Source organism: Populus nigra, chromosome 9 (genome assembly GCF_951802175.1).
Source record: "Populus nigra chromosome 9, ddPopNigr1.1, whole genome shotgun sequence".
NCBI lineage: Eukaryota > Viridiplantae > Streptophyta > Magnoliopsida > Malpighiales > Salicaceae > Populus > Populus nigra.
In genome coordinates, this window is record NC_084860.1 from 16,020,940 (window position 1) to 16,048,837 (window position 27,898).

General features: G+C 34.7%; 4 protein-coding genes across 9 annotated transcripts; 1 reads left to right on the forward strand and 3 right to left on the reverse strand.

Moving 5' to 3' along the window:
- Positions 1-1,765: 1,765 nt before the first annotated feature.
- On the forward strand, positions 1,766-5,873 carry LOC133703448 (protein Iojap, chloroplastic-like). 2 transcript variants are annotated; one of them, XM_062127969.1, is made up of 5 exons: positions 1,766-2,102; positions 3,853-3,976; positions 4,726-4,864; positions 4,972-5,060; positions 5,438-5,873. In XM_062127969.1, exons 1-5 carry the CDS (start codon positions 1,851-1,853, stop codon positions 5,470-5,472), a joined length of 639 nt encoding a protein of 212 aa, XP_061983953.1. In that variant the 5' UTR covers positions 1,766-1,850; the 3' UTR covers positions 5,473-5,873. The 2 variants fall into 2 exon arrangements, with proteins under 2 accessions (XP_061983953.1, XP_061983952.1); XM_062127968.1 differs by having other exon boundaries at positions 1,767-2,102; positions 5,403-5,873.
- Positions 5,874-6,020: 147 nt separating this feature from the next.
- On the reverse strand, positions 6,021-9,684 carry LOC133703447 (uncharacterized). 2 transcript variants are annotated; one of them, XM_062127967.1, is made up of 4 exons: positions 9,433-9,684; positions 7,524-8,617; positions 6,668-7,045; positions 6,021-6,444 (listed from the first exon to the last, which is right to left on the reverse strand). In XM_062127967.1, coding segments are annotated over exons 2-4 (1,425 nt in total). In that variant the 5' UTR covers positions 8,569-8,617; positions 9,433-9,684; the 3' UTR covers positions 6,021-6,442. The 2 variants fall into 2 exon arrangements, with proteins under 2 accessions (XP_061983951.1, XP_061983950.1); XM_062127966.1 differs by lacking the exon at positions 6,021-6,444 and having other exon boundaries at positions 6,471-7,045.
- Positions 9,685-14,872: 5,188 nt separating this feature from the next.
- LOC133703777 (serine/arginine-rich splicing factor SR45-like) lies at positions 14,873-20,336 on the reverse strand. Of its 2 annotated transcripts, none has more exons than XM_062128443.1 (12): positions 20,025-20,336; positions 19,331-19,399; positions 19,085-19,173; positions 18,063-18,109; positions 17,903-17,983; positions 17,648-17,813; positions 17,309-17,546; positions 17,160-17,222; positions 16,902-17,015; positions 16,265-16,331; positions 16,142-16,179; positions 14,873-15,142 (listed from the first exon to the last, which is right to left on the reverse strand). In XM_062128443.1, the coding sequence occupies exons 1-12, from the start codon at positions 20,240-20,242 to the stop codon at positions 15,079-15,081; spliced, it is 1,254 nt and encodes a 417-aa protein (XP_061984427.1). In that variant the 5' UTR covers positions 20,243-20,336; the 3' UTR covers positions 14,873-15,078. The 2 variants fall into 2 exon arrangements, with proteins under 2 accessions (XP_061984427.1, XP_061984426.1); XM_062128442.1 differs by having other exon boundaries at positions 19,331-19,402.
- A 974-nt stretch (positions 20,337-21,310) lies between these two features.
- On the reverse strand, positions 21,311-26,113 carry LOC133702949 (protein NARROW LEAF 1-like). Of its 3 annotated transcripts, none has more exons than XM_062127293.1 (6): positions 25,846-26,113; positions 24,495-24,995; positions 24,201-24,344; positions 23,581-23,821; positions 22,161-22,661; positions 21,311-21,932 (listed from the first exon to the last, which is right to left on the reverse strand). In XM_062127293.1, the coding sequence occupies exons 2-6, from the start codon at positions 24,981-24,983 to the stop codon at positions 21,514-21,516; spliced, it is 1,794 nt and encodes a 597-aa protein (XP_061983277.1). In that variant the 5' UTR covers positions 24,984-24,995; positions 25,846-26,113; the 3' UTR covers positions 21,311-21,513. The 3 variants fall into 3 exon arrangements, with proteins under 3 accessions (XP_061983277.1, XP_061983279.1, XP_061983278.1); XM_062127295.1 differs by lacking the exon at positions 25,846-26,113 and adding an exon at positions 25,740-25,757; XM_062127294.1 differs by lacking the exon at positions 25,846-26,113 and adding an exon at positions 25,140-25,158.
- Between the last annotated feature and the right edge of the window lie 1,785 nt (positions 26,114-27,898).

Genomic DNA, 27,898 nt, shown 5'->3' on the forward strand with positions numbered 1-27,898 from the left:
TTTGCAGCATTGAAATTCATGGTTGCCTGCATTGTTACGGAGCTAGAGATCATATATATGGCCATCTCGATTTGCTATCTTGTGGCTATAAATATCCCTTTTCATTTCAATTCAGTTATGTCAATTAAGTCATTATAATTGCCAGACATCTTTTTTAATTTGAAAAATAATGTGGAAACATGACTTAGGCCCACATCTACGCAAGCATATATAATTGGTGTGAGAGAACTCCGTGTTGAAAATTAAGACACAAGTTGTTAATCGGGTGAATTAACTATGGTTAATTTGAAAAAATATTGTTTTCATATATATATATATATAAAACAATATTGTTTTAAAAAAATAAAAAAATAAAACCTAATTTTAATTGAATTACATATTAATCTGTTAAGTCAATTAAATTTTACCAGTTAACTTTTACATGACCAGATCCCATATCGAGATTTACCCAGAAAGCTAGGATGGGCATGATTTGATATTTATGCTCGGTGGCATGTCATGGTCACAATGCAATGTAAAATCAACATAAAAAGATTCCTTAAAAACAAACAAAAGAGAACAAGACCCACTCATCTCTGGCGTTTATCTCAAACCTAGTACTAGGTGCCTCCCTCACTCCTTTGCAGCAAAAATTTTAGAGGGGGTTTGTTTTTATAATTATTATTTTTTTTATTTGTTTAAATTAATTTTTTTTATTTTTAAATTGTTTTAATGTAATGATATCAAAAATAAAAAAATATATTTTTAATAAAAAATATTTTAAAAAATAATCATTACTGTATTCTTAAATATTAATATTAAACTCAAATAAAATCAAATAAAAAACCAAACCCTCTTGACCACTCACCCTGTGTCATTGTCTAATTTATCAAAGGGAACAGATTGGGTTGTTTAGGTGCTTAATTGCCTTATAATTAGACTATTTAAGATGAACTTTGTAATATAAAATATTTATTTTCTAGATTTCCACTCAATTTTATTCAACTTTCTTAATCATGAATAGAACCTGCTCGGCTGCACTGTCTCCATCCTGCATAGCTTTCCAGCAGGATCAATGTCAATTCTGCATTTTAAAAAGGCTTATACAATTGTTTGTTTGAGTTCTAAATTGATTACAGTTATCACTAATTTTCACACAAGTTGATTTTTAAAAGGTGTATTTATTAAAAAGAACAATTACAAACCCCAAACACAACTAATTTTACTTTTTAAAATGATACAAAAATGCCCAGATAAAATAAAATAAAAAACACAAATTTTGAATCATAACATGCCATTAAAATTTAAAAATAATATCAAATTCAATGTTCTTTACAAAGATCCCAGCAAATATTTTATTATCATGATAATCACTAATTAGTAGAATGAATTAAATCTAAATTATTTTGAATATATATCCTTGTGTTGTTTTTATTTTTAAATGCATTTATAATAAAGTGAATGGGAAAATAGAAGGGCGCATATATATATATATATACATATATATATATATTAAACAATGTATTTCAACCTACAATATTTTAAATATTTAGATTAACTGATTAAACTAGATTTACCTCTTCCATCCAATGAAATCAAGTTATCCCACAAAGGGAAAATAAAAGCTATAATAGCGTGACACAAGGTATGAAGTTTGAACCCGGTGGACAAGAATCAAAAGCAAGATTTTAATTATTGGAGACTAATATGAAATCAAGTGAAAATTCGAGGAGTGATTTGTAATTCGTCCAAAAAAGCCGTAAATCCATTTGAAGCTTATGGGGTTTGTACCGTCCAACTACAATTATCTCATCCCCCTCTCTCTCTTTTTTCTTTTTTGTTTTTATCTTCTTCTGATATCTAAACCATAAATGGCAGTGTCCACCGCCTTATCCATAGCCGGTGCAGGTGCCGGAACTCGCTTCTCCGGTGATTTTCAGCAGCTGGGGCGTGTTGAAACTAGGCTTTCTCAAAAACCCAGAAAGCATTCTGGCTGGTTATGCCTGTATAGGCACCAATTACCTCATTATTACAAGTGCTTTTGGCAAGAATCCAGAACCGAGAAATTGAGTTTCAAGCAAAGTTTAGCTCTTCGTAAAGATTCTGATGACAGCTTTCTCCCGGTATGGTGTTTCGTTTCTTGTTGGCTTTTGTTTGATGTACTGTTACTGTTGGAAACTGTAGAATGTGAAAACTGAAGTTTATGATCTTTTGTTGTTTTGTACTTTGGTTTGTTTTGTTTTGGTTAACTTGATCATGATATTTTTTATTTGGGTGCTTGAAAAATTGAAGAAAGTTTTAGAAAGTTTGAGACTTTGTATTTGAATCACGTGTTCTATTGTAGTTTTGTTGTCATATGTACTGCTTGACTTGTGTTTTGTGTCATTCCTGAAATTCCCAATTCTTGTCGCGAGAGTCTATTAGATACCATCAAACAAATTGTTCAAGTTGGGAAAGTTTTGAAATTCTACACTTTCTTGCCGATTCTATTCACTTGCTTGATGTGGGAATGTATGAAGAAGCTTGGCAATGAGATTTAATGAGTAAAAGAATTATGCTTTTGAACTTCTTTATGAAGTAGATTTTATTTTTGTGTTGACTTTTGTGAAGAGACCATGCTGAGTTTGAGTGGTTGTCTCCTCCTTCATTTTGGAAGAAATGGTTGCTCTTTTTGTCTCATGTCTTACCTCTGGTTGTAAGCCTAAGAATCTCATAATTTCCTTTAAATGATTCTTTTGAATTTTGGGAGGAGCTATCGGAAATCTAATTTGCACTTTTATAGTCAAAATAGTTGATATGTGCTCATTCAAGACTTTAGTCCAAGCATGATGCAGCGTCTCATCTAATGTTTTGCTACTTGAGAGCACATTACTCTTTAATTTGTAATCAATCCCCCACAACTCACATTTGATTTTGTTCTTCCTCTACAAATATGCTATACCTTAACCATACTTGTGCATATAGAAGAGTCCACAAAGTGGATGAATTTGTCAGTTACCAATTTAAACATACAAAATCTGTATCTCCACATTGTGCTGCCGGTGAGATTCACATTCGTTTGGTGATTCGCAGTTTGTCTGAGAGATTCCAGTTCTGCTGTTTCCTTTAAATGTGATGAGCCCTGGTTAGATTCTAGAAATGGTTGCTCTCTTATTCTTAGTTATCTGCCCTTGTTAATGTCATAAACCTGTGGGACTGGTTTTATGTGGTTACGGTATTTTCATGTCACTATATTATTTTCAGTTTTTATGCATGGTATTTGCCTTTTTAATGGCCAAACTCTAGGGTAATGATATATTGCTTACCAGTAATTTGAGGATGACTGTTCTATGTAAAACACATTCCAGTATAAATAAAACTAGAGAGGTGAAAAATAAATCTACTGTTATTTTCTTCATTGAATCTAGTGCATGGGGTTTCTTTTCTTTCTTTCTTTCAAATTTTTTTCCCTGTCAAATGCCGGAGCCCTTCCTCAAGTTTTGTAATTTTGATCAGTCAGAATGAGAGCTAGCACCATGTTTTTGCTTCTGTTGTTTCCATTCTTCTTGTGTTTATAGTTAAGGCATTCTACATTACAAGCATAAGATGCCAGACAAAGTGAGAGATTTCAGCTTCTTATTGGAGTCCAAAGGAATTGATATTCATTAGATTAGGGAATTCTTACTATCACTAGAAATTGAATTGTTTACATGGTCATGGATACTGAAAGAAATTCTTTCTCATTTTGTTTTGATTACATGCTACTGTAGTGATGGCTGGAATTGGAAGATTGTTATGATTAATGCATAATTATCTATCTGCTTATTGGATGTTAGGGTGAGTGCTTCCAATACCTTTGAGGCAGTGTTCCTGACATGATTGTTATCTTTGCAGAATGTAGAAGATACAGATGAGATGTTTGATGACTTGTTCAATAAATATGGAAAAGTAGTCTTTAGGAGCAATGACAATAAACCTCCTACCGCAGAGGTTGATGATGATGCTGAAAGCTTGTCGTGTAAGTTCATAACACCCATATTTAAAATCATGGTTACTGCCTGTGTTTTATGTAAATATAGTAATTATCTGTCTGCACCTAGTTTTCCTGCTATGCATGTGCGTTTTGGCTGATATCAGGTATCTTATTCTTGGATATCTAATTTTATACTATTGTGCTGTATTTTCCTAGTACTGATTACAATTATTGTAATTATGTTAGTTTGTTCAGCGCTGCTAAAGGACCCTCGTTGTTGCTTTTACTTTGCTATCATATCATTAAATTACATTATTGTTCCATTAAAATATTAAAATATTTCTTGCCATCTTTGACATGGTACATTGCTCCAACCAACGCTGTTCTGCTTTTTTCACAAGTGCTGCTAACAGGCATTCTTTATGTGCTTGAAGATACTTTAATGCGGGCAATCATGTTTTTAAGAAATTTGAAAATGAAAAGTTGTTTTTATGCTTAGAAAACGATTTCATTATAACAAGACATGCATGTCTTTCAACTTCTGCCAAGTTTTGGCTGAGCTGGTGTCATTCAGTAGTTGTGATGTCTTTCAGTTCTCTTTGGACTTTCATGTTTTTTGTTCTTTTATCCTTTTTGTAAATGATTTGTGTGCTTCTGAAGTTCACTGGGTTCTTTTCTGAACAAGACACATATTGCAGTTATGCACACAGGCCTAGGTAATCTACATATAATCCTTCCATTTTTATGTAGTACACCTCTAATTGACAATGTCCTGCTTCTTTCTTCTGTTCTAGTTGCTGTTGAAATGGCCAAGGTTGCAAGTGATGTTAAGGCTTCAGATATAAGGGTCCTCTTCGTAAAGCCTCTTGTGTACTGGACTAGATTTTTTATCATTGCAACAGCATTTTCACGTCCTCAGATTGACGCTATCAAGTATTAACTTCTATTCATGTCTTTTATCTTTTTACATCTGGTTGATATAAGATTAAAGATGTCAATATTTGGAGCAATTCCTCAGATGATGTTATCTCCCCTTGTAGTTCCAGAATGAGGGATCTTGCTGAAAAGAAGTATGGAAAAGTTCCATCTGGGGACACAAAACCCAACTCATGGACCCTGTTGGACTTCGGTGAGTTCTTGAATGACAATCCCAGTGGCTTCTTTTTATATGAAATTAACTCAACAAAGAAACAAACTAAAAAAAAATGAGTTTCACGGTTATGAACATAGCCATATCCTCAATTTGCGTACAAAATTGAAAAATTGAAGAGGTTGTCGTGTGCTGGTCAACTGATTCCAGTGGCTCTTTATTTTTTCCTGAACTATTAGTATTTAGGGTACTTCTGGTATTGGTAATCCAGAGTCTTTTCTTCTCTTGATAGATTTTTGGCTGGTGGTTGGGCTTGTGTATTTTCAGTATGAGAAATTTCTTGTTGTTCATTGATGTCATTTAACTTGTATGTTGTTCCAGGTGATGTAGTAATCCACATATTTCTTCCTCCGCAGAGAGCGTTCTACAACTTGGAAGAATTCTATGGTAATGCAACACCAATTGAGCTTCCTTTTGAGAACCAACCTCCATTTGGCAGATGAAATAAGTTTTGCTCAAGGATCTGATTGCTTTTGACCATCTCCACATGGCTGTGGTGTTTGGTTGGCAAACGAGGCAAATTTCACCTCTGCCTGTTTGTGCTTTTGCTTGATAGACATGCAGAGGCTGATGGGTGGAATAGAAACTTCTGCGAGCAGTCCTTGCTGAAGACATTCTTTCACAAATTTGTAATGGAGTAGGAGGGGGGCGGTGTCGACATCCTTAAAAGTATCTCTTTTGGCTTACGTTGCTGCAGAGTGTACTCAAAGCAGTATATGTGAAAGCCATGTGGTTTGGATAACATGAAAAATGAACGTCTTGCCAACCATAATAGCAGTTTTTATTCTTCAAGGAAGCTTCTTTCCTCCTCATTCCCAATGAGTTTTAATGTTTATCGATGACAAATAAAATGAAGTATACCAAACAAAGGTTTCCTTGGAATTTAAACATTCACAGGATTCCTGAACAAATGCAGAAACGGAAAGTTTAGCTGTCAGCTGATTAAAAGAACGACATTGAATTGTATGACAGTGATTGTTTAGTTATATTCGTATAGAAACATTACAAGGACCAGGAAGTATACATCTGATTTCAACTCTCTACTGGTAATGTGTACGGATCCGAACCAGCTACTAACGTGGCCAAGTAGATCTCAACACAACACTACCACGATCTTATCAATTTAGACACAGAACGATCCAAGCCTAAGTAACCTGTGTTTCACATATCCTCAGTGATTGTAGCTCAAATGCTCTCTTCTCATACAGTTTTCATACAGTTTTGGAGAACCACTGTAGCGTCAAAACCTGAATGAAGACTGGTTAAATGGTCCAAACAAGACAACTATAGAGATCATCCAAGTCAGTCTCAGTCATGAGCTGATCAATGGTTGCCACCTATTTAAAACAGTTGAAACTGATTCCTGCAAACACAGAATGAAGACATGTCTTTAAGAGACAGCATAAACACGTATGTTGTATAAGAACATTCCTCCCTCTCTACAATGTTTGCAAGTATATAACATACAAAATTTATGTGCATGCATGTGGATTCGTGCATGCACATGCAGCCTTGCTTATGTTTAAGCCTAGAACGACATCTACTATGAACCATAGAGCATTAATTAGATATAAGAGGAGAATTACAATTACAGCTGGACGTATGTTGACTGCCTTGTCCAGGGTCTGTGAAACTCAACTCCATATCGTGAGTAGCACCAGGCTCGTAAGCTTCAAGAAAACTAATCTTTGCCTTATTTGGTAAATCATGGGGATGAACAAATGGCACTCCAGGAGGCCATCCAATCTCCATTCTTATGTTTGCACATGGGCTATCTAGGGCATGAATGTGATTCTCACACTCTTTCAGGTTGCAGAATCTTAACTTGATACCCTTTTTATCAGCAATGTCCTGGACTCTTTCTTTCAGAACCCTCTGGGCCTCAAGCCTTAGCCTCTTTGAAGGTGGTAGAGGTTTGCATCTTGAATTATTCTTCCTCCTCCTCGTCAAGGGCTTCGCAGATCCTGTACCAGCATGTCATCGATCCAAGGACCTGCTGTTAAAAACTACTCACTAAGGACTATTTGAACAAAAAAAGAAAGGTGAAAATCCGAAATGAAGATGAGCCAACAAACAGAAATGGACAGAACATATTATCAGGACCAGCCATAAAAAACCTTTATTGACCAAACAGTGGGATGCTGAATTCAAAAACTCTACATTTGTCAAATGGCATTTACTTTCTTCTTATCCCAAAGAAAACAAAAAATTGATGCAGGAGGACTGAGCTATTGCTCCACCAATCGATGCTATTTTAAGAAACTACACAATTCCTAAGCAGAAAGTTTTGTCCGCACCATACAAAGAGCCTAACTAAATCAGAAAGATAGCATGCCATCCACAGCATAAGGTTTGTGCAATAAATTTCTAATGCATTTTAACAACTATACTAATTTGCTAGTTGAAAAACCAAAACAGGAACATTATGGGAGTGCTGCATACCATCTTGCGCTGTAGGGAAACTGAAACTCTGGAAATTATGTCTGTTAAAGAGCTGGTCGGTAGGATGTGATCTCTGCATGAAATCATCCACTGGTATTGGTAGCTGAAATTGAGCTTCAACACCATGACCAGCTGCTCTCATCTCCGAACAATTGAGACTGGTCATGGATTTTGGCATAAGTTTAAAAGCCAAAGAACAGCGTCCATACATGCTACCCTGCATGCTATTAAACTCTGTTCTGAGCAGTGCTGGGTTGAAATAGCCTGCAGTTGCCTGGTAGAGGGCAAGACCAGGGAATACAATGGCTTCTTGAGGACCAAGATCAACATCCACAGGAACCCATCGACCATGAAGGTCTCTTATGTGTAAACCAGGCTTATCTGACTTGACAAGAGATATTAGGCTTTTATCCACTTGGTGCTCATGGTCTGGATACATAACCAGCTGCCCGTCCTCATGGGCAGTTAAATTATGATGTTGTGTGCCCTGAAAAGATGGCCGTGCATGACAACAAACAGACAACACGGAAGATGATATTTCCCTGTTTCTCAAGGGAACATTATCAAGTATTTCAGTGAATGGAGAGCTACGCAAATTCAAATAGAAGCTGATGGCATCCAGTATATCCCTAGCTGCCTTTCCAAGCAGGCAAAAGATGTCAGGCAAACCTCCTGGAGGAATTTCCATTGTATTGTTGGGCTCTATAGGAGTGAGTCCAGGTCTATAATCATATGTTTCCTGCCATAGCTGAGGATCCATGTAGTAACCTGATGTCTTGCACCATTCGCGAGAATCATTAGTGTGAATCATATCTGGAGCTGGAAATGATGATCGTTGATGGAAATACAAGCGAGCAGAATCCAAACCAGATCTTAAGAGAGCCCCGTCACTTGATGAAAACTGAATGATGGCGGCAGAATATTGAAGAAGCGATTGTGACAAAGTTGTTACTGATAGTTTGTAAGATTCAGAAGGAAGGCCTTCAGAGGGAACTAGATCGCTAAGCTTCACACGACCCAAAGGTGGCAGGCCATTGCCTGCCATGAAACTGTCACTTTGATGGTTGCCTGAGCTTAAACAGAACCAAAGCACCCTATGAACAGCAGAAGTGAACTACGGCATCAGTCACAATCCAAAAACTGTTAGCCATCACGTAAATAATCAAAACTTGTTTCAGTTGCCTTGAACTTAGAAATTTATTCATTAAAAATGGTCATCTAATCTCAAATGAAAAGACATGTTACAGGGAATTTTGCAGATAATAACAAGAATGCAGACATCTACAGGTCTTATGAAGGGCACTTTGGTTTTTCCACATGAATCAACTGTGGCATGCCATTCCTACTTGTATTTCCAGTTTTTTCAGCAGAAAATAACACTAATTTGTCAAATGATTCATTTATCTTCCTAAATGAAACAATATAAAAAAAAAAACTACAGAAAATGAAATAGTAATGACGATATAATATGCTTTTACAGAACAGTAAGCTTTCCAAAGCCCACATCATTCAAACAACATCCTCTAAGTTTTGTATCAACAATTTCAGCTCATACCCACTTCCTAAAATCACATTTTCTCTTGCAAAAACCACCTCTTGAGTTTCCAATTATCAAGACCCAGTTCCTACTCCTAGCTCTAAAACCTAAAAAACTCATCTTTCGTAGTGAAATCAAAAATTAACTTCCCATAAATAAACTGCCCTTTGAACATCAGCTATGAAATAGCCCTTTAATGCATATCCTGACCCAAAAAAAATAACAATCTTCTCTGTTTTTCTATCAAAATGACCATCCTTATTTCCATTTATCAATAAAAAGCAACAATCCAGACTAAAACTAACTTCAAAATCAGAACTTTTTAGCATAAACTTTGTCCACAACTTCACGAAGTGGAGAGAAAGAAGCCACCTTCTTCCAAAGAAACTAAAGACGTTGGCTTGAACAATCAAATGCCAAATTGGGTTAATTCTGGATTAGGGTTTTGCAGAGGAGACAGAAAGGACTTGGTGGGTCAGGAGTTAAAGACAGGAAATGAAAGAGCCCTTTCGCTTTGTTCAGTTGAGGAACTGAAGGGTAAGAAATTTAGAAATTAGGATGACAACCTGGTAAATATTGCTGGATTTGTTTTGGTTGTTCTGGCTGATTGTAAGATAAAGCTGTTAAAAAATGTTTGCTGATGTTTATGTATTAGCCAGAAAGAGAAAATAAAATAAAAATATGATTTCATTTATTAAAAAATGTGGATGGAAATTTAATTTTTGAGGTATTTTAAAATGTTTTCTTATAAATTTAGTGATATCAAAAGGTGCAAAAAACAATAAATTTTAAAATGTTTTAAGAATAATTATTAATATTTACTTTATTAAAAAGATAAATATAAAAAGAAGAAAAACAACATGTAGAAAATTATATATATATATATTGTGCCACCCATCTAGGAAGATTATTCTTAGATATTTATTCATAAGCAAAAGGAAAGGATATATAGATAAATTTAGCTATAACTCATTAATGTAGACTATAGAATGCTAAGAGAAAAACAAATATTAAATAAATCTAAGGTTGAACTTCTTGACTATTATTTGTGTCCGTCTATCTTTCTTTCTTTTTTTTTTTTTCTTTTTTTTAGAAAAGTGGTTATTTTTAGTTCGGTTTGATTTTTATCAAAATAACCAAATTAAAATTAAAAAAAAAAACAAAACTTATTCAAACAAACAGGTTTCGGTTCGGTTTGGTTTTTTAGAACAAAAACTGGTTCAAACTGGTTTTGCTCGGTTTTTTTAGAATAAAAACCGGTTCAAACTGGTTTTGCTCAGTTTTTTCAGTTTGTTCCAGTGTGGCTTAGTTTTTTGATTTGGCTCGGTTTTTCCGGTTGGCTCGGTTTTTTCCGGTTTTTTTTGTTTGGGTTCGGTTCTGTTTTTTTAGTTTCAGGCTTATAAAACCGAAACCGAACCGAACAGAACCGGTCGGTTTTTTCAAAATTTTAATCAGTTTAGTTGTGTTTTTTCATGGTTCGGTTTTTTCGGTTATTTTTTTTCTAGTTTTCTCGGTTTAATTAGTTTTTCTATTTTTTTTACTCACCCCTACCCTTTTATATATATATATATATATATATATATATATATATATATATATATATATATATATATATATAAAATTTAAAAATTATTTTTATTTTTATTGATATCCACTATTATCCATAATATGTCTATCTCCAATCAAACGTACATAACACTTCATCCTTCAACTTTTTTTATATATATCTTTTAACACTCCAAATCAAACACGACTTTAAATAAGAGGAGAAAATACAGTTCAAAATATATTTAGAATAATTACTCCTCTTAAGGAGGCAGACGCCTGATCATGGTGAAGATGGGAGACATGGAACCACCAACTGGTTCTCAAGGGAAGACATGAAGGTTTTTTACTAGATTTGTAGCTTGTTTTCCGCCGGCTGGGAAAAAAAATTCAAAGTAAAAATAAATGTTTCGGGAAAAAAAATATAAGATTTGAATTGTTGGCTCAATAAATAATATTATTATAAAAATGTAACAACAATAAATAAGGGATAGAAAAAATAACAATGAAAACAAGGTTAAAAAAACTCGATTTAAGCCAACATAAATTCTTAAATAACTCAATAATAAAAGGAAAAATTAAAAAAAAAACAACAAAAAAAACCTTAGTTACACCGGGTTAACTCGCAAACTTTACGATCATGGAAATAAGATTGAGATAATCTTATAAAAAAAACAAAGGGAAAAAGTTTGAAAACTAATTTCTAATAAATCAAATGAGAACATGATAACTTCACCAAAAAAAAAAGTTAAGCTTAATCTCTAGCAAATAGAACATTAAAGGATAAAAATTAAAGCAAAAAATATAATTTAAAAACGTAAAAAAACTCTATCTGAGCCCACTCAGGTCAAGATGTAAAATCTTTATCCAGCCGTGATATAAGGGTAAACACGTTAGAAAGCAAATTGAATAATATCATGAAACTCAATTATCAAACAACTTAATGTTGAAGAACAAAAATGAAAAAAAAATAATTTAAAAAGGACATGGAAAAAATATGAGTCAACTTGGGTTAACTCACAAACCTCACGACCATGGAAATGGTGAAATCCTTGAACCAGGTTCTTTCAACAAGTTTAATTCCTAACTAATTTAAAAAACTTGTCAAAGGAAAAAAAAATAGCTATAAAAAGAATGGAGATCAAATTTGATGGGAAAAAAACTCATAGAGGATGAAATCATTAAAAAAACAATATAATCGGGATAACATAATAAAAAGAAAATAGAAAAAAATAATTTTCAATTAAAAAAATTAAATTGATTTAAAACAATTGAAGTTGTGGGGATCAAATTTGAACACTAGACAAGTGTTGAGCTCCTTTTTTCCTTCAAACATCAGGGACTGAATTACATGGAAGAGATTTAGCCTCAATTCTTTTTTTGGTCTCTCAGTTTTTTTTTCAATTTGATCCTTTAACATTGATTTTTTTTAAAATTGTACTTCATACTTTTTTTTTTGGCTTAAATATGGATATCCCACAATGTCAAGCAAAAATTCCAACCCTCATTTTATGCTTGATTTTGCAAAAAAAATAAAAAATTATTGATCTAAAATAATTAAGGGTTAAGGGATCAAATTTTAAAAACAAACAATTCCAAGTATTGAAAAAGATGGGCAAATCAATTTGGTTGACTTGTGCAACGAACAAATTAGCTTGTAAAAAGAGATCGTCACCTTTTGGTAGCGCATGCACCTCTTCTAATGACTCCAAAACACCGTTAGTGGTTGTATTTGAACTGTCACGGTGAGATTTTTCTGATGGTTGGGCACGTGCTCACAATGGAGCGACTATGAGGCTCATGTGGCATTTTCTTTCTTCTCTTCTCTCTTTTCTCTTTCCACTCAACATAAACTGCAATGGTTTGTCAAAGTTGAAAGGTATCATGTGACTTTGTTTTGGCATGAAGTCTAGTTTTTATTTTTGTGATTGCTATTTGTTTTGTTTTGCATTATTTTTTTAATTTTTTTTTTCAATTTCATCCCTAACATTTGGTTTCATTTATTCTTTATATGAATTTTAGTCTTTGATCTATTGATAGCTATCGTTTTTTTTTGTTTTTTTTAATTTCATCTCTTAGTATTTGGTTTCATTTTATTTTTATGTCAAATTTGGTACTCATTTTTTTTATTGCTATTTTTTTGTTTGGGATCTTTTTTCATTGAATTTTTTTCTAAATTTCATCCCTCAGTATTTAGTTAATTAAAAATTTAGCTTCGTGATTTTTTTAGATTTGTCTTATATCCTCAATCTCAGCTTACCTTGATCATTGTTTTGAAATATTAGATCAAGTTGACTTCAGTTTTTTTTTAGTTTTTTTTAATTTCATCATTCAATATCAAACCGATTGGAGATTGAGCTTTGTAAAATTTTTCATATTTTTCTCTATGGGGTTATCTTGATCTCATGTCCCGAATCGCAGGCTTGACAGATTAACCTGAGTTGACTAAAAAAAATTGTTTTTTTTTTAAATCAACTTTTTTCACTTTTACCCTTCAACATTAAATTGGTTTGATTTACTTTTATTCAATTTGTTTTATACAGGGCTATTCCAGTCTCACAATTAAGTCATAGATTTGGCTAGCTAACTCGGTGAATCCAAATAGTATTTTTTTAAAAAAAAATCCTTCAATATTTGATTTGTTGGGAATTAAACTTCAATTTTTTTTTAATGTTTTGCTTTTTACAAGTTTATTTCATTCTCATTTAATTTTTGTTTTGTTATTAAATAAGATTATGAAGAATCTTTTATAATATTGGCAAGTGTTTATTTTTTGCAATTAATCCTTATTAAATTTTTTTGTTTAATTTAATTTATTTAATGTTATTTATTTTTTTTAAATTATATTATTAAATTAATCAAGTTTATTGAAACTAGTTGAATCAATTATTAACTCAACCTTAAATTTTTTTTTATATAAAAAAATATCTGTCACGTGTCATGGGGCCACCGATCTGTGGTGTCTAAATCTAAACAACACGAGTGTGGCATTACCTGTATGCATTTTCGTGTGGATCTCCAGAACATTTTATCAACTGAACTCTTGCCATGGGCTAATATAGATTGAACAAGCGATGAGGGTCGATTTTTCCGACCTTCAAGATAGCAAATGGGACTTTTTCTGGGCAGGTTGTTGGGCTTGGGAGTGGAGCCATTGAAGACGTTTTGAGTATCTGAAAATATAAATCCCCTTAGATATTTAAGTTAATATCAACGATGACGACGGAAAAACTTAATCAAGTTACAAGGGTACGTAAAAACATGCCCCTTCTCATCAGAAAACTCTGCCTCCTTCGATTACCTTGAAAATTAAAAGAGTCGTCCAAGCACTACGGGGAGCTTCTCTTTCGACATAACACGAGCTTGGAAATGGAAACCCCAAGCCCATGGCATGGCTTTGATAGAAAATTATAACCATACAAAGAAATACCAACTCGTAAACTTTCTACCTTTTCACTATAAATCACTATACATAATACCATCTCGGGAGAGCTTTCGTTTTAGCAATCCCATATTTTTTCACCCTAAAATCACATCACTTTAATCTAGTAAGGTTTTAACCATGCTGTTTCCAATTGAAGCGTTCACTGAGGGAATCTGGGTTGGACTGGGACCAAACAAAAACGTTTCAAGCTTCAAGCTGTTGCACGCCGGAAGAGATTTTATTTCAATCTGAAGACCCTAAGTTCGATTCACATACAAGTTTCATATGAATTTTCGTATCTCTATTCCATCCATGGCCTTCATTTCTATATTTATCTTCCAACCATTTTACGTTCTCGGCAGCATCAGTTACTGAAAATCTCTAGTGAGATCACTCTCTCGCTTATAGCATAGATTAATTTCAATCAGCCTATATTCACTTGTCCGTAAAAAGCTTTCGAATTTCCTTCCCCAGCAGAAGCATGATTTATTATTTTGGGATAGCTGAGCATCCCATTTCATCTGGAGAGACCTCGAATACTAATTGTCTTATACACCCAAGTTCTCTACAGGTTTTAATACATCTCAACAGATACCGTGACCCCAAACTCCAGTCCTTGAGAGTTCGCAGGACTTATTCGATAATACTTGCAACAGAGAGCTCAGCAAACTTCGAATGGCTGGATATTCCTAACAATCTTCCGATGGCAATTCATAGTAATATTAAGTTAGCTTCATTTAATACCTTAAAGAAAAATGCAGTGATGCATTCTTAATTCGTCGAAGCAGGGAGAAATACGTGGAGAAAACCAAAATTTCCATAAAGGAATAAAAAAACACAGCCTATTCAACATGCTTGCACATTAACTACAGCCTCCATAAAACACAGGAGCAACAGAAGTATCAACCACTAATCCATACAGGGCAAGTCAGTCAAAAACAGAATAAAATCTTCACTATTACATCATTCACAGCAATCAAGTCAGGGAGAGCAAGAGAGAAGGTGGGTGGGAAAGGAGGGGGAGAAATGGTGAGAGGAGTAAACATTACCTATGGCTTACGAGGAGGAGAACTGCTGCTGCTACTGTTACTGCTGCTTCTTCCTCTCAAGGGCCTACAAGAAAAAGATTTCCCATGAGTACAGAGCAGAACTACAACCAACAGGAAGTAACAGCAGTATGATTCAAACTTCACAACAAGCCAAACGCCTGGACAAAAAATCCCTTCAAGTTTCAAAAGCAGTTATTTAACTAATACATCCAATATGACTGAGATTGAGTAGATAATTATTGGTTACATTCGTTACATTCAAGTGAACTATAAAATCTAGAAAAGCCAAACATAAACAGAGAGAGAGAGAGCTCTCACTTTCCACTTTCTTCAGTTATGCAACTTTCTTTTGCATGAAAATCAAGTTAAATTGACTATAGAATGACCCTTACACAGAATGCTAGCACATTTTAACTATTCCTTATGCATCCCTAGGTAGAAAAAAATTTCCACGTCTGCTAACATCACCAAAGATCCTTGCATATTAAACACACCCTTCAAAATTAAGCTTATAAATCATAAAAAAACCATGCATTGCATAATGGATTTTGACATTGATACCACATAAGTGATAACTAAGAAGCAACACCCATATCAAAACCAAAAGGTTAAAATGTGTGCTTATATCCTAATTGCCTTTTTCAGTGTCCGGAGCACTCAATGCCTGGAGTGATGACAGATGCCTGTGGCCTCTAATCCTAAGGTATTGGGTAAAACTTCTGTTCTATACTTCTAGGTCATTCACAGTTCTCAGTGAAGCCCAGGAATAAATAATAATCTGAGCAAGTGTACACCAGTAACTTCCATACTCTCTTTCACTCTTTTTCCAAACAGAATCCCCAACCCCTTATCCCTCTTTTTAAATAACAATAATAGAAAATTTTGAATGCATAGTGGTCATTCAACCAACATGTGCATATGTGAGCAAAACATGGATCTTAATGAGTTACAAACAATGAAAGGACAAAATGGTCCTAATATGGACATCTTCTATCAGACATGAAAGTCATGTAAAGAATAATGGAAAAATCTATATAGACTAAAAAGGAAGAAAATGAATTACCTTCTAGGACTGCGACTCCTTGATATCTTGCGAGTTGCCTGTTACAATTGAACAGACAAAACCAATTAATAAAAATAATGAAAAGGTTCTTGCAGGAAAACACAGAAAACCTATAGCACCAACCTTGCGTGGACTAGGTGATCCAGAGTATGATGAAGACCTCCCACGCCTTGCAACTGGAGCTCGGCCCCTGCCATATTTAAACACCAAGCAGAAAAAGATAACATGATGAGAGACATCATATGCAACACCAAGGAATGTAACAAAAATATTCCGAGATCATACGTTTGTTTTACAATGACATAATAGAATAGGAGGTTCAATCAAATATTGCTATTCATTTTCCAAAGCAAGTAAAGCATATTCACTTAAGCTGAAAAGGCCACACTAGTAAAAGGATGTTGGCTCCACATTTATAAAAGTGGTAGAAGTTCAGAAAACAGTCCAGGGTATCTTGTTTCAGCTTCATCTTCTTTAAAATACAAGTCTGAACCCAAAACTAATTCAAAATGCCCCTTATGCGCTAGCATGAAAGTGTCAAACAAAAGAGTGCACATTATATCATCAAACTTAGTGAAATTCACTAAGGACTTTAACTTCAAATTTACACAAATAAGTGTAGGAAAACCCACAGACATTTGCTTGAATAAATCTGACGGGAAAGAAAGTTGAGGGGAAAAAAAGGGAGATAAAATAATATTTACCAAACAAGGTTTATTTCAGAAAACATGAAACTCATATCTTGGGTATTTGATGTTACCTTCGTGGAGAGAGTGACCTTGAGCGAGAACGAGCTGGTCGACGAATTGGAGAGCGGCTACGTCTACGGAGTGGAGACCTTCTTGGAGGACTACGAGCTCGTCGAGGAGGTGTGCTGTAGTAAAGGAAAAGGAATTGTCAAAAGTTATTATCCAAAGTATATAAAATTTGTATTTATTTACAACGAAGAAAACATATGAAACAATGGCTTTGAAGAATTTCAGGTTTTAGATTGCAGTAATTTGATAGATATAATTACCGCCGCCTTGGAGGAGGAGAACGCCTGCGCACAGGGCTACCACGCATCCTTCTGGGTGAGGTCCTAGGGAGAGATGACAATGTGGCATTAGCTTCAAAATACTAATGATATCACAGAACCAAACATGTAATAGATAGTCAACTACCTACCTCAAAGGGGACCTATATCTCCTTGGAGGTGAGGATGGAGAACGACCTCTGGCTGGTGATGCAGGTCTCCGCCTTGGAGGTGTCTCACCACGACGATAAGGAGACTCTACTCGGCGACGACCAGGAGAATCTGCACGTCTGCGTGGTGGAGAATCCAGCTGACGTCTAGGAGATCCACCCCTTCGAGCAACAGGCGACCTCCTTCGAGGTGAAGCCAGAGGTTTCCGATGGGGAGAAGCTGACATCATCAACAAAGAATAGTGAACACAGGCATTAATTCATGATGATTGTAGAGAATAAATAAAATGTGTAGTGACAGCAATCTTATACAAGCCATACGTTCTCTTTGCCTTTTGGGTCCATCCTTCTCAGCATCTGCACTGGCATTATCAGTTTTGGGAGCATCTCTCTTTGGAGCTGCGGCAATTGGCTTTGGGGGTGGTGAAAGCTTCTGTCGTGGAGGTAATGTGAACTTTGCCCGAACGACATTGCCATCAATTTGAGCCTGCATGGAGGCAATTTACAACATTAATAGTCATATTATGCTTTTCTTGTCACAACTACATTTAGTACCCATGTCTAGGCATGACCTACCCCATCCATGTATAGCAAGGCCTTTTCAGCATCCGCTCTAGTCTTAAACTCAACGTATCCAAATCCTTTAGGAAGATTAACCTGCTCAAGCATGCAATTACACCTTAAAAAACACATATTCTACCGATTACAGAATAAAGAAAAGCTTTTATAGACTTACAGTGCGATCCATTGCCAGCTCCACATGTACAACTTCACCGAAGTTGCCTGAATGAATGAAACATTAGTTTCCTATCAATGATCAAGAAATTTTGCACAGAGTTCTATTACTATTAATGGATGCTTTGGTTAACAAATCATTAAGGATTCCCTTAACAATTTTATCCAAGAAGATGCAGCAAAATACAGAAAATAACCATTAATTTCATACACTTGATAGCTGGAGTCGATCCATTCTTCACTACTAGAAGCTTTTAAATACCATTGCAAATCTCAGTTACTGAGGCAGGCTCACATTACTGTCTAAGCCTAGCAGTAATACTGTGATAGCCCATGTGCATTAAATAGTAATATGCAGCTCAGGTTAATTCATAGTTAGAATACTATAACTTCAGAAAAGAGGACAGAGGGGGGACCATGTCCATTATGACAACAATTGAGTGACTCAACCTCGAAAACAGTTTTTTTCCAAAAGAACAGTGCCCAGTTCTCTTTCCACTGATAATGTTGCATAGCTATACATGTATACATTTGTATGCAAGCATTCAAATATTGCATGCATGTATCAATAAACACGAAACTGAGATACATTTACAATTAGACAAGGCATACATGAATACCAAGGCACAAGTATCAACCTATTCAAGCAACAACAAGGGCTAGGAAAGAATACGTGTGTATGTGTGCATTCAAATATTTACATACTGTTGCATGTCAATAAACAGGAAAGTGAGATCCATTTACAGTTAGACAAGGCATACATGAACACCAAGGCACAAGTATCAACCTATGCAAGCAACAACAAGGGCTAGGAAAGTAACAGAATAAAACGAAAATCTTCCAGAATACATAACCGAATAAATACTGAAATACTAGTTTCAGTCCAGACCACAATCCCAATCAGAGAGCAACTGCCACAAAGTATAAGACCAGTATCAATCAACCACAGAACAATAGTCCATCCACATAATGCAACCTCCAACACATTTTTTTTAATTCATAAAAGAAGCAGAAAGAACTCACTAAATATTTCTCTTAGGTGACCCTCATTCACGTTCCTGGTCAGAGAGTCAACGTGCAGAACAAGAGACTCGCGAATTGGTGAAGCTTTCCTGAAATGGATGACAATGCAAAAGATCATATATGGTAAGCAATAAAACCCACAAAAATAAAGACTGTAAAAACTGAAGACCCCCAGTTTGCAGATATTATAGACCAAAAAAATAATGCAAAAAACAATTTCAACAAAAAAGTAGCATATAAATTTACCTTGGAGGTGGAGAAACCTTTTTAGATTGCGGTGGTGGAGACCGACCTCGCCTAGCTCCTTCAGCAGGACTTCTTTCAAATTAAATAAATGAACAAAGCATATGACACATGTTAGAACAAAATAATACAACAAACCCCAAAAAAAATGTATAAGAACTAAACTCATACATGACTCAAGATGCAAAAATACTCATTAATCTAAAAAATGCAGAAATTTTACATCAACAAGGACCACTTTAATGAATCGTTGATGCTCAGGCTTAATGGTAAATGAGGTACCAGTTATCAATTGTGCTTAAACACCCTTAAAATATATATTTTTCCGATCAAAAGCAATCTTAATAAGTTAACTTCCAGCCCATAAATTAACCACAAAAAATAGAATTTTAGGTTAATAAGTAAATTGAAAGAAAAAAAAACATTAGGAACACTTGATAAATAATCACAGTTACTCTCCATCAAAAATCCCAAAAAAAAACCTCACATTAACTATCACACTCTACATTAAAGATAATCATGTTTTAATTAACTCAATCTGCCAAAAATCAAAATCATCATCAAGAACCCTAAATGGAAAAATCGTAAACTCATTCCTTAATCGGATGCTAATGTCAATGAATCATCTAAAATTCTAAAAACAAACTAAATTTTTTTAAAAAAGAAAGAAACAGGAGCGGCATAATTATGAATTCACCTTTTGCGAGGAGGAGGGCTTCGGCTTCCAGAACTGGCGCTGCGAGAAGGAGACGAAGAGGAGGAGGACAAGGACCGAGAACGAGATCTGGACCGGGACACTGAGCGAGAGCGAGAGCTAGAGCGAGAATCTGAACCGGAGTAGGAGCGGGAGCGAGAGGAGGAGCCGGAACCGGATCCTGATCGCGATGCAGGGCGGCCTCTCGTTGGCTTCGCCATGACACAGAGAGGGAAATGGAGAGGGAGAGGGAAATGGAACCCTGGATAAACCCTAGCGAATTTGGGGATAGAGACAGTGAGTGAGAGGGATAGTGTCCGGTTAGTGGTTTTTATTTGTGGACCTAAGAAGAATGCTGGGCCTGCTTTGTAGATCCAAAGGCTTTATAAGATGGGGGAAAAAAGTGGTTAAATAAATTAATTAATTAACTTTTCATTTTTCATTTTTCTTGAAAAACAAAACTCAATAATATATTTTAAAAATAATAATAAGTGAAACATTAGCTTAATAAACTTGAAAGGTTGTAAAAAAGATATATATTTTTATGCAATGAATCCTAATAATAAATGGTTAGCCCATTAAATAATAATGTAATTGGTATGTTTCAATCATTTGTTATCAAGAAATTTGCTAATATATAGCCCCACAGATTTCGTTCTTGTTTTTTTCCGGATGGGCAACTTGTTTATAGTCTATTCCATAATTATTAAATTTTATCTGAATTGAATTGGTTTATTATTATTAGTTGTGGGTTTAAAATTTAATCTAATTAAACTTAGGTTCTATAAATTAACTTGGATTAATCTGGAAAAAAATATTTTTTATTTTAATATTTTATATGGATATAGACGGTATATAACTATTTTATAATGAAAAGATTAAAAAAACATATAAAAAAATTAAAAAAACATTCTATAAATATATTTATCTCACATAAAAAAAATTAAAAAACATTTAATGTGTTACACGGCTGTAGGCTATATATATATATATATATATATATATATATATATATATATATAAGAACAAGTATTTACAAATTAATTTTATATTTTTTAGGTTTATTAAAAAAAATCAGGTCTCAGTTATGCTGGATCACCCGACTTTAACCAGATCAATTGCAAGCTCGAGTTTTGACCGTTTAAAACCGGGTCAAAACCCTGAGTTGCCCGAGTCAACTCTCCAAGCCTGTTGTTATATCTATGCTCATGATTATGTCCTTCAAAAATTAGAAAGAGAATTGATTACAGCTGGTTTTTCTGTTTTTTGGCTTCAATTTACAAGTCAAGTGTTCAAGATATGGATTAACATTTCATTGATCTGTGTTTCACAAAACCAGATAAACCGTCCAAGTTCAAAAACTCTCATTGTTTGAGCAGCAAATACCAAGACCAGTGCAAAACACAATATGTATACAACAGAATCAACAGTTAAAGATGGTTCAGAACTCCAAACGTTTGAGCCACGCCTTGGTTGCCTTGGTTTTCTTAGGTTATTCCATGCTGGCTGGAGAATTCGAACGCCTCCTTTTGGCTTCATTGTCACCGAGGTGCAATGAAACAAATATGTCTTCATCGCAGCCATTCCTTAGCGAAGCAAGATTCTCAGACACCTCCTTATCTGATACATTGTTTTGATGCAGTGGGGACTGCCTGATGAAGCTCGGAATGAACTGGTGTTCAACACTGGGAGTCAACTTGATGCCATCTTCCAAGTGAAAGTTAGTTGCCATTAGTGATGATTTTGGGATACCATTTTCAACTTCTGAAGGCATGTGCTCAATTTGAAGACCCAATGATTCCAATTTGTCATCCATTCTGTCATTTGGAAGCATTCCATCAGGGGGTGATGAGTCTCCTATAGTGGAGCAAATTGCAGTTGCTGAGGCAGCTCTTTGTTCTTGTACTGCAGCTGCAAACACAACACCAATGAGAATAAAAAGGACAAGTGTTTAGATAAAAAGATAGATAAGAGTGAGAATCAAGAAGAGGCTATGTAAAAACATTTCCAATTTTCAACACAATCTTTTTAGCCAAGTCAAAACATGACGAGCTTGAATGCCAGACGGGTATACAGATAAAAGTTAACAAGAAAAAAAAAAGGTATTGTAGAATATCAGCCATACGACCTAAGACAAACCTTGAAGCCCTTCATTGGTAGTGATCAGATCAAGTTCAAGATGATAGAGGAGGCGTCCAAGATCAACTCCACTAGTCCAATTCTCTGGAGGCTGGCCAATTTTCAACTTAAGTCGACCACGATTAGCAGTACCACCCCATATGATCCCAATAGGCCGAGGCTTCTCACCGTTCTCACCCTTCATTATGATGAGGCTTCCACTATCTCCTTCAAGGTCAAAAGTCTGTTGGTTCTCACCTACAACAAGAAAGTCAGTTAAGAAGCATATGCCTTTCTCATCATTGTACTCCAGGCCATAGGCAAATACAGTTCCAGTTGTCAAGCCAGAACTTCTTCCAACCTTCATCACATGCTTCCCAATAAGGTCACTGATTGGACATTGCAAATCTATAATCTTGACATCACCAATTTCACCTACACCTTTCACAGATGTATTAACAGTGGACATGTCAAAATCATCAGTAAATGGGATAAACGCCCCATCTGCTCTCACAAATGTTTCTGCAAGATGCCAAACAATACTCTGTAAGTGTGCTGTTAAAGGTTAAATTGAACCATTCAACCATTGAGGAGTCAGAGATGAAAATGCTGTTTCCAATTTAAGAGCATGTAGAAGAATCCTAAAGAGAAGATCCAGAAAGAAAAGAGGGAAGAAGAACAAGGAGTTAATTGGACTCATGGAGCTTAAAAATGATGCTGATGTTTGTTCAGAGAAGGCATTGAACCATAAAAATCTTAAAAGAAAAGGCAGCAAGAAAGAGTTCAAGATGACACCATGAAGCCAAGCACATTAGTCATAACAAGCATGTTTGGGGAAAGAGAACAAGATATGGCATATTGCACAAGTTCACTGCCAGACACTAGTTAATTATCAGATAAAATAATTAGATGTTGAATCAGAGAATAACCACGGCACCAATCATGTGAGCACATTGCTTCTTTGTTGTCGGGAGAATCTGGATTTTAGTGGGGTACTTCAAACCAAGTTCTTAGCTAGGCAAGATGCTATACTATAAAAATGAACTTTATATCAAACACAAGAATACCACACTGAGATTCCTATTAGGTTTACAGTTCTACAATGACATTTAGTGTAGCAAGACTTAAGACCCGTCAGACTGGATGAGATGATTTCATTAACGACAAAACCATGATTAATTGGTAGATGAACAAAATGGATAAAAATAGCAACAGCAAATCCATTTAGTCACATCTGTGCATTTATGAAGTTCGTAGGGTTTAAAAAATTTGTTCAGTGACACTTTTCTTAGCTTGGCTGAACACAGCTCAGTAAGCAGAATGGTTCAGAAAGAAGACTAGGTGTGCAAATTATGCCTATATAGATTCATTGGAGGGTAGCATCAGTTTTTATCATTATTCAAGCTCTCTAATTAGAATCATAAATTTGGAATCTGCTTACCAGGGTTTATTCCAGCAAATATGCCATACCAAAGATCATCTGTAATAAATGAAGTAGCTCTCTCCACTGCACCAAGATTCACACCAGGTCCAAGTGTCGGGGGCAAAGGATGAAACATTTTCTGATTTGGGTAATCCAAGTCAACCGCAACATGCCTGTTAGTTAGAAAACCAACTTGTCGACTGCCACTTTGGCTCCTTACAATAGCACCCAAGGTTCCATAAGTCTCCTGGCTTGCTACCTGTGCACACGCAAAAACTCAGATGTAATTATCCCCATCAATTATATCAAATAAAAATTATATATATTTAGAATAACTGTGTCAAGACGAAGAGACAGACATAATTAGCACCACATGAGTGCCTTGCTTGTCCTTCCAATTATAGACATGATCAATTAACAAATTGTCCATTAGATCAAGTTCTTCATGGGCATATTAGCATTGTCAATACAATGTTTTCGGATGGCAAAGTGCTGCCTCAAGTTATTCATATGGTTACCATTTTCGTTCCTCTTGCACAATGAGGGACCCAAAATATTTTCCCAGTTGTTCAAAACAATACATCTTATGTGTGAACAGATATATCCAAATAGGATAGGCTGCAAGAACTTGCAATTACCTGGGAGCCTGAACCGATATACAGACCATCACCGCGCAAGTCATTCACAATCTCTGTGTACAACTGTTCTTTGGGAGTTGGCTGAGGTGCACCAAAATAAGAGAACTCGACCACATCAACATCACACCACACACCTCCTGGTCCCTGTTTAGAAGGATATATAATATGCAGTTTAAATGCAAATTGTTCCAAGCAAAATAATAAGTGGCAGGTTGAGAAAATATCACAACAGCCAGCCACTCAGAAAATCATTATATCAAGGATGAAATCACAAAATTTAGCATCCTTTCTTACTTCTAGAGCATTTGGTAGACATTGGACGGTGCTGAGCCATTGCTTGTGAACTTTCCTAGAGACAAAAACAAGAATAGCTGGTATATCAGTAAGCACACCTCGTCGAATACGAAATCCAATCGCTGTTCCAAGACTGTAACACCGAAGGATCTTGCTATGAAATGCCCTTATAGTCATGAGATCAAGTAATGTTGTTGCTCGCTGCCCTTTAGGAAACTGACCAAGAGTTTCGGGAAGAATCCCTTTCTGCAGATTGGCAAAGTAGTTTGCCCTCTCTTCGGCGGCATCACTTAAACGGCTGGACGTGGGCCATGAGAAGTAAGCAGCATTACCCTCACAATGCTGTCCAGCTGAAGCAAAAGGTTGAAGAGTTGCAGAGCCTACTGAAGTCAGTCTAGGATGACTGCAATAGTTTCTTTCAAGAGCTGATTCATCTGATGGTGTTGAAACATTGCAGTGCGCTCTCATGTTATTTCTGCTACGCTCCATCTTCCAGATTAACTAGAGAAATAGCACAGAAAAGTTGAACAACGGAGACTTTATGAAATGAGAAACAGCAATGCATAAAGGGAGCATGAGAAAATGAGCATATACAGTAACAGTAGCAAAATTTTGAAAACAACAAACGAAAGTCACATGCTTTACCCATAAATCAAAAGGTTGATCAGGCGTTAAAGCTTCGTACAGACATGAGAAAAAAAATATGCTAATGTGTTGATTGAATGATCTTGCGCAGTCTTCAATAAAAATAAATAGAGTACCAGAAAATAAGAGCAATTAGAGAGGTCTTTGCAGAACAACAAGGCAGCGAACAAAATTACGAATCACAACCCCTACATTCCCTATTCTACGTATTTCTTAAGTGAAAAGGAAGCATTGAGCGCATTCATTTCTTAGCATAGATTATACATCTTGTGGGCTTGTAACAACTTCAACTTCCCCTTCATATGGAAACTAACTTACATCAGATCATCCTTGAACCCCTAAAACACAGTGTAACACATCTTATACCCTTAAACACAGTATCTCTTTATACATCCTATACTTAATTAGTCTTCATGGTAGTTAACCTTGTGTGAAATTTCCACTTCTCTAGAAAAAACCTTCAAAACTTTCAAAAAAAGACCTTGGAACAGGAGTATATCAAGAAAACACTAAGATTTACAGTAGGCCAACACTGCAACACAAAAAATTAAAGCAGCAGGAAATAAAGCAAACCCAGGAAGTCAAAAGGCAGATATATACCTTTTGAGCGTACAATCACAAACACCAATCATTTCATACATGATAAAAAGAAATTCAAGAAACCAACAGAAGTAGAGAAAGAGAGGGACAAGAAGGATTAACTCACTGTTTAGCGAGGCCAAAGGTGGTAAAGAGATGGTAGCATACAAGAACAAGATTAGCAAGTCCAATTTGGAGAGATAGTAGATGGCTTAAAAGAGCCAAACCCACATGGTTTTAAGAGCCCAGTTGAATGAAGAATCTGGCAAAAAGGTGCAAAGGTTGCCAGTTTGCACTATGTGCAGCAAAGTGGTTGATGCTACGGTGATGGTTTGTATAGAAGAAGTAGCCCATGAAAGCCATAACAACATAAATTATGTACATGGCAAGGTAAAGTTACTTCTGTTTGTAATAATTTAATGAGGCCCTATTATATATATATATATATATATATATATATATATATATATATATATATAAAAAGAGCATGTACATTGGTGGTTGGGTGGGTGTTGTTTGTGATGTGGATGGTTCCATGGTTAGAGCTCTGGGGTCTATGACTTTTGCCGTTTGATTAGAATAATTCTGTGTTTGATTTGGACATTTCTGGTTCTGATAGAGAGATTTATCCCATCTATTGAACGAGTTGTTCTGTAGAAAACTACAGACAAATTAGGGTAGGTCCGTGGCCTAGCATTAAGAGGCACAAAACATGAAGCTTGACTGACCACCAGTAGGCCGTTGTGATTCCCTTCACTGCAGGCTATAGGCACATTACAGGATCTAGGACAGTATCAGAGCTGCGTTACTTTGTCAGAAGTGATATAAATTTATTCTGAAATTGCCTTGGGAAACAGATTTTTTATTTTCGATATGTTGGAATTTTATTTTAATTAAATAAATTATTGGTAAGGGGAAAATTAATCTTAAATAATTTTTTTTTCACTCAAACACTCTTAAATTTTTTAAATTTAATTATTAATTTATAATCAATAATCAATAATTGATAACAATCTTTTTAACTTTTAAATTTTACTATAAAAAAAATGAAGGAAGAGTTTTAAAATTTATTTTTTTTCAATGGCCTTTCTCACCTTATTTTGAATGTTTTTATTTATTTTTATATTTTGTTTTTCTTTTAAATTCAGAGCTTATATTTATATTGTTGAAAAATATTCAATGTTTATATTCTAAATTAAAATGATATTATTATTGGAATCTTGTAAAACGTATGGCATGCATCTTAATTATTTGTTGGTATAATCATGTATTTTGTCTTTCTTGTTTAAATATAATGTTTTGACATAATACATGTTTAGTTTGAACTAAAATAAATAAAAATATTTATTTTTTATCTTATATAATTTAAATATTTTTATTTATCAAGTTACTTTATTTCAAGTTTTATATTAGTTTGCTTGCTTGTTGTGGAGTCGGATATTTATTTATAAATAGTACTGGCTATTATCTGTATAATTTATATTATATTTTTAATTTAAGAATTGGTTTTTCCGACCAATATTACTTCAACAAGTACCACCTCAATAGTGAAGATTCCACCATCACTTTTTGTAGTGCATAATAGAAATTCTAAAAAGTTTGGATTAAACTTTAAATGGTGACAACATAAAATGTTGATTTATGTACCCACCTCCAACTTGGTTAAGTTCTTGTAGGGAAAATGTTAAATTTGTCAAATAATGAATTTAATTTTATTATTATGGTAGCTTTGGACGTACGGAATCATATTGATTTTGTGTATTTTTAAAAAATACATTTTGAATATATTAAATAATACACAATATAATGTGTATGGTTCAATCAAGAGTGTAAAAACACTCTAAAAATACTTTTACGAAAAATTAAAGGTTAAAGTTATCATTATAAAAAGATTCATAATTAGCAAATCTCTAAATATAAGAATGACATCAAAGTTATTTGGTTAGATTTATTCATATATTCAACATTATTTACATATATACTATTAATGACAAATACAAAAAGTTGATGTGATGGATAGATACTATCTAGTAAGTTATATATAATAAGATTGAGTTTTAAACGAGACTGTTTGTAATCATTTTAATATTTTTTGAAGATTTATTCAGTGAAAATACTATTTACACGATACTGTTTTTGCATACAGTATACTTCATAAGTGAAATTGTGATAATTGAATA

Coding starts and splice junctions, on each gene's coding strand:
- LOC133703448 (XM_062127968.1), top strand. CDS start 1,851: ATGGCAGTGTCCACCGCCTTATCCATAGCCGGTGCAGGTGCCGGAACT. Junction 4,865..4,971: donor CCTCAGATTGACGCTATCAA/GTATTAACTTCT, acceptor CTCCCCTTGTAG/TTCCAGAATGAGGGATCTTG. Junction 5,061..5,402: donor ATGGACCCTGTTGGACTTCG/GTGAGTTCTTGA, acceptor ATGTTGTTCCAG/GTGATGTAGTAATCCACATA.
- LOC133703447 (XM_062127966.1), bottom strand. CDS start 8,568: ATGGCAGGCAATGGCCTGCCACCTTTGGGTCGTGTGAAGCTTAGCGAT. Junction 7,046..7,523: donor TTTCCCTACAGCGCAAGATG/GTATGCAGCACT, acceptor ATGCTGGTACAG/GATCTGCGAAGCCCTTGACG.
- LOC133703777 (XM_062128442.1), bottom strand. CDS start 20,242: ATGGCGAAGCCAACGAGAGGCCGCCCTGCATCGCGATCAGGATCCGGT. Junction 19,174..19,330: donor AAGGTTTCTCCACCTCCAAG/GTAAATTTATAT, acceptor CATCCATTTCAG/GAAAGCTTCACCAATTCGCG. Junction 15,143..16,141: donor AGGAGTCGCAGTCCTAGAAG/GTAATTCATTTT, acceptor TTTTTCTTGTAG/GCCCTTGAGAGGAAGAAGCA.
- LOC133702949 (XM_062127293.1), bottom strand. CDS start 24,983: ATGGAGCGTAGCAGAAATAACATGAGAGCGCACTGCAATGTTTCAACA. Junction 24,345..24,494: donor GTCTACCAAATGCTCTAGAA/GTAAGAAAGGAT, acceptor CCTTCTAAACAG/GGACCAGGAGGTGTGTGGTG. Junction 23,822..24,200: donor ATATCGGTTCAGGCTCCCAG/GTAATTGCAAGT, acceptor GCGTGTGCACAG/GTAGCAAGCCAGGAGACTTA.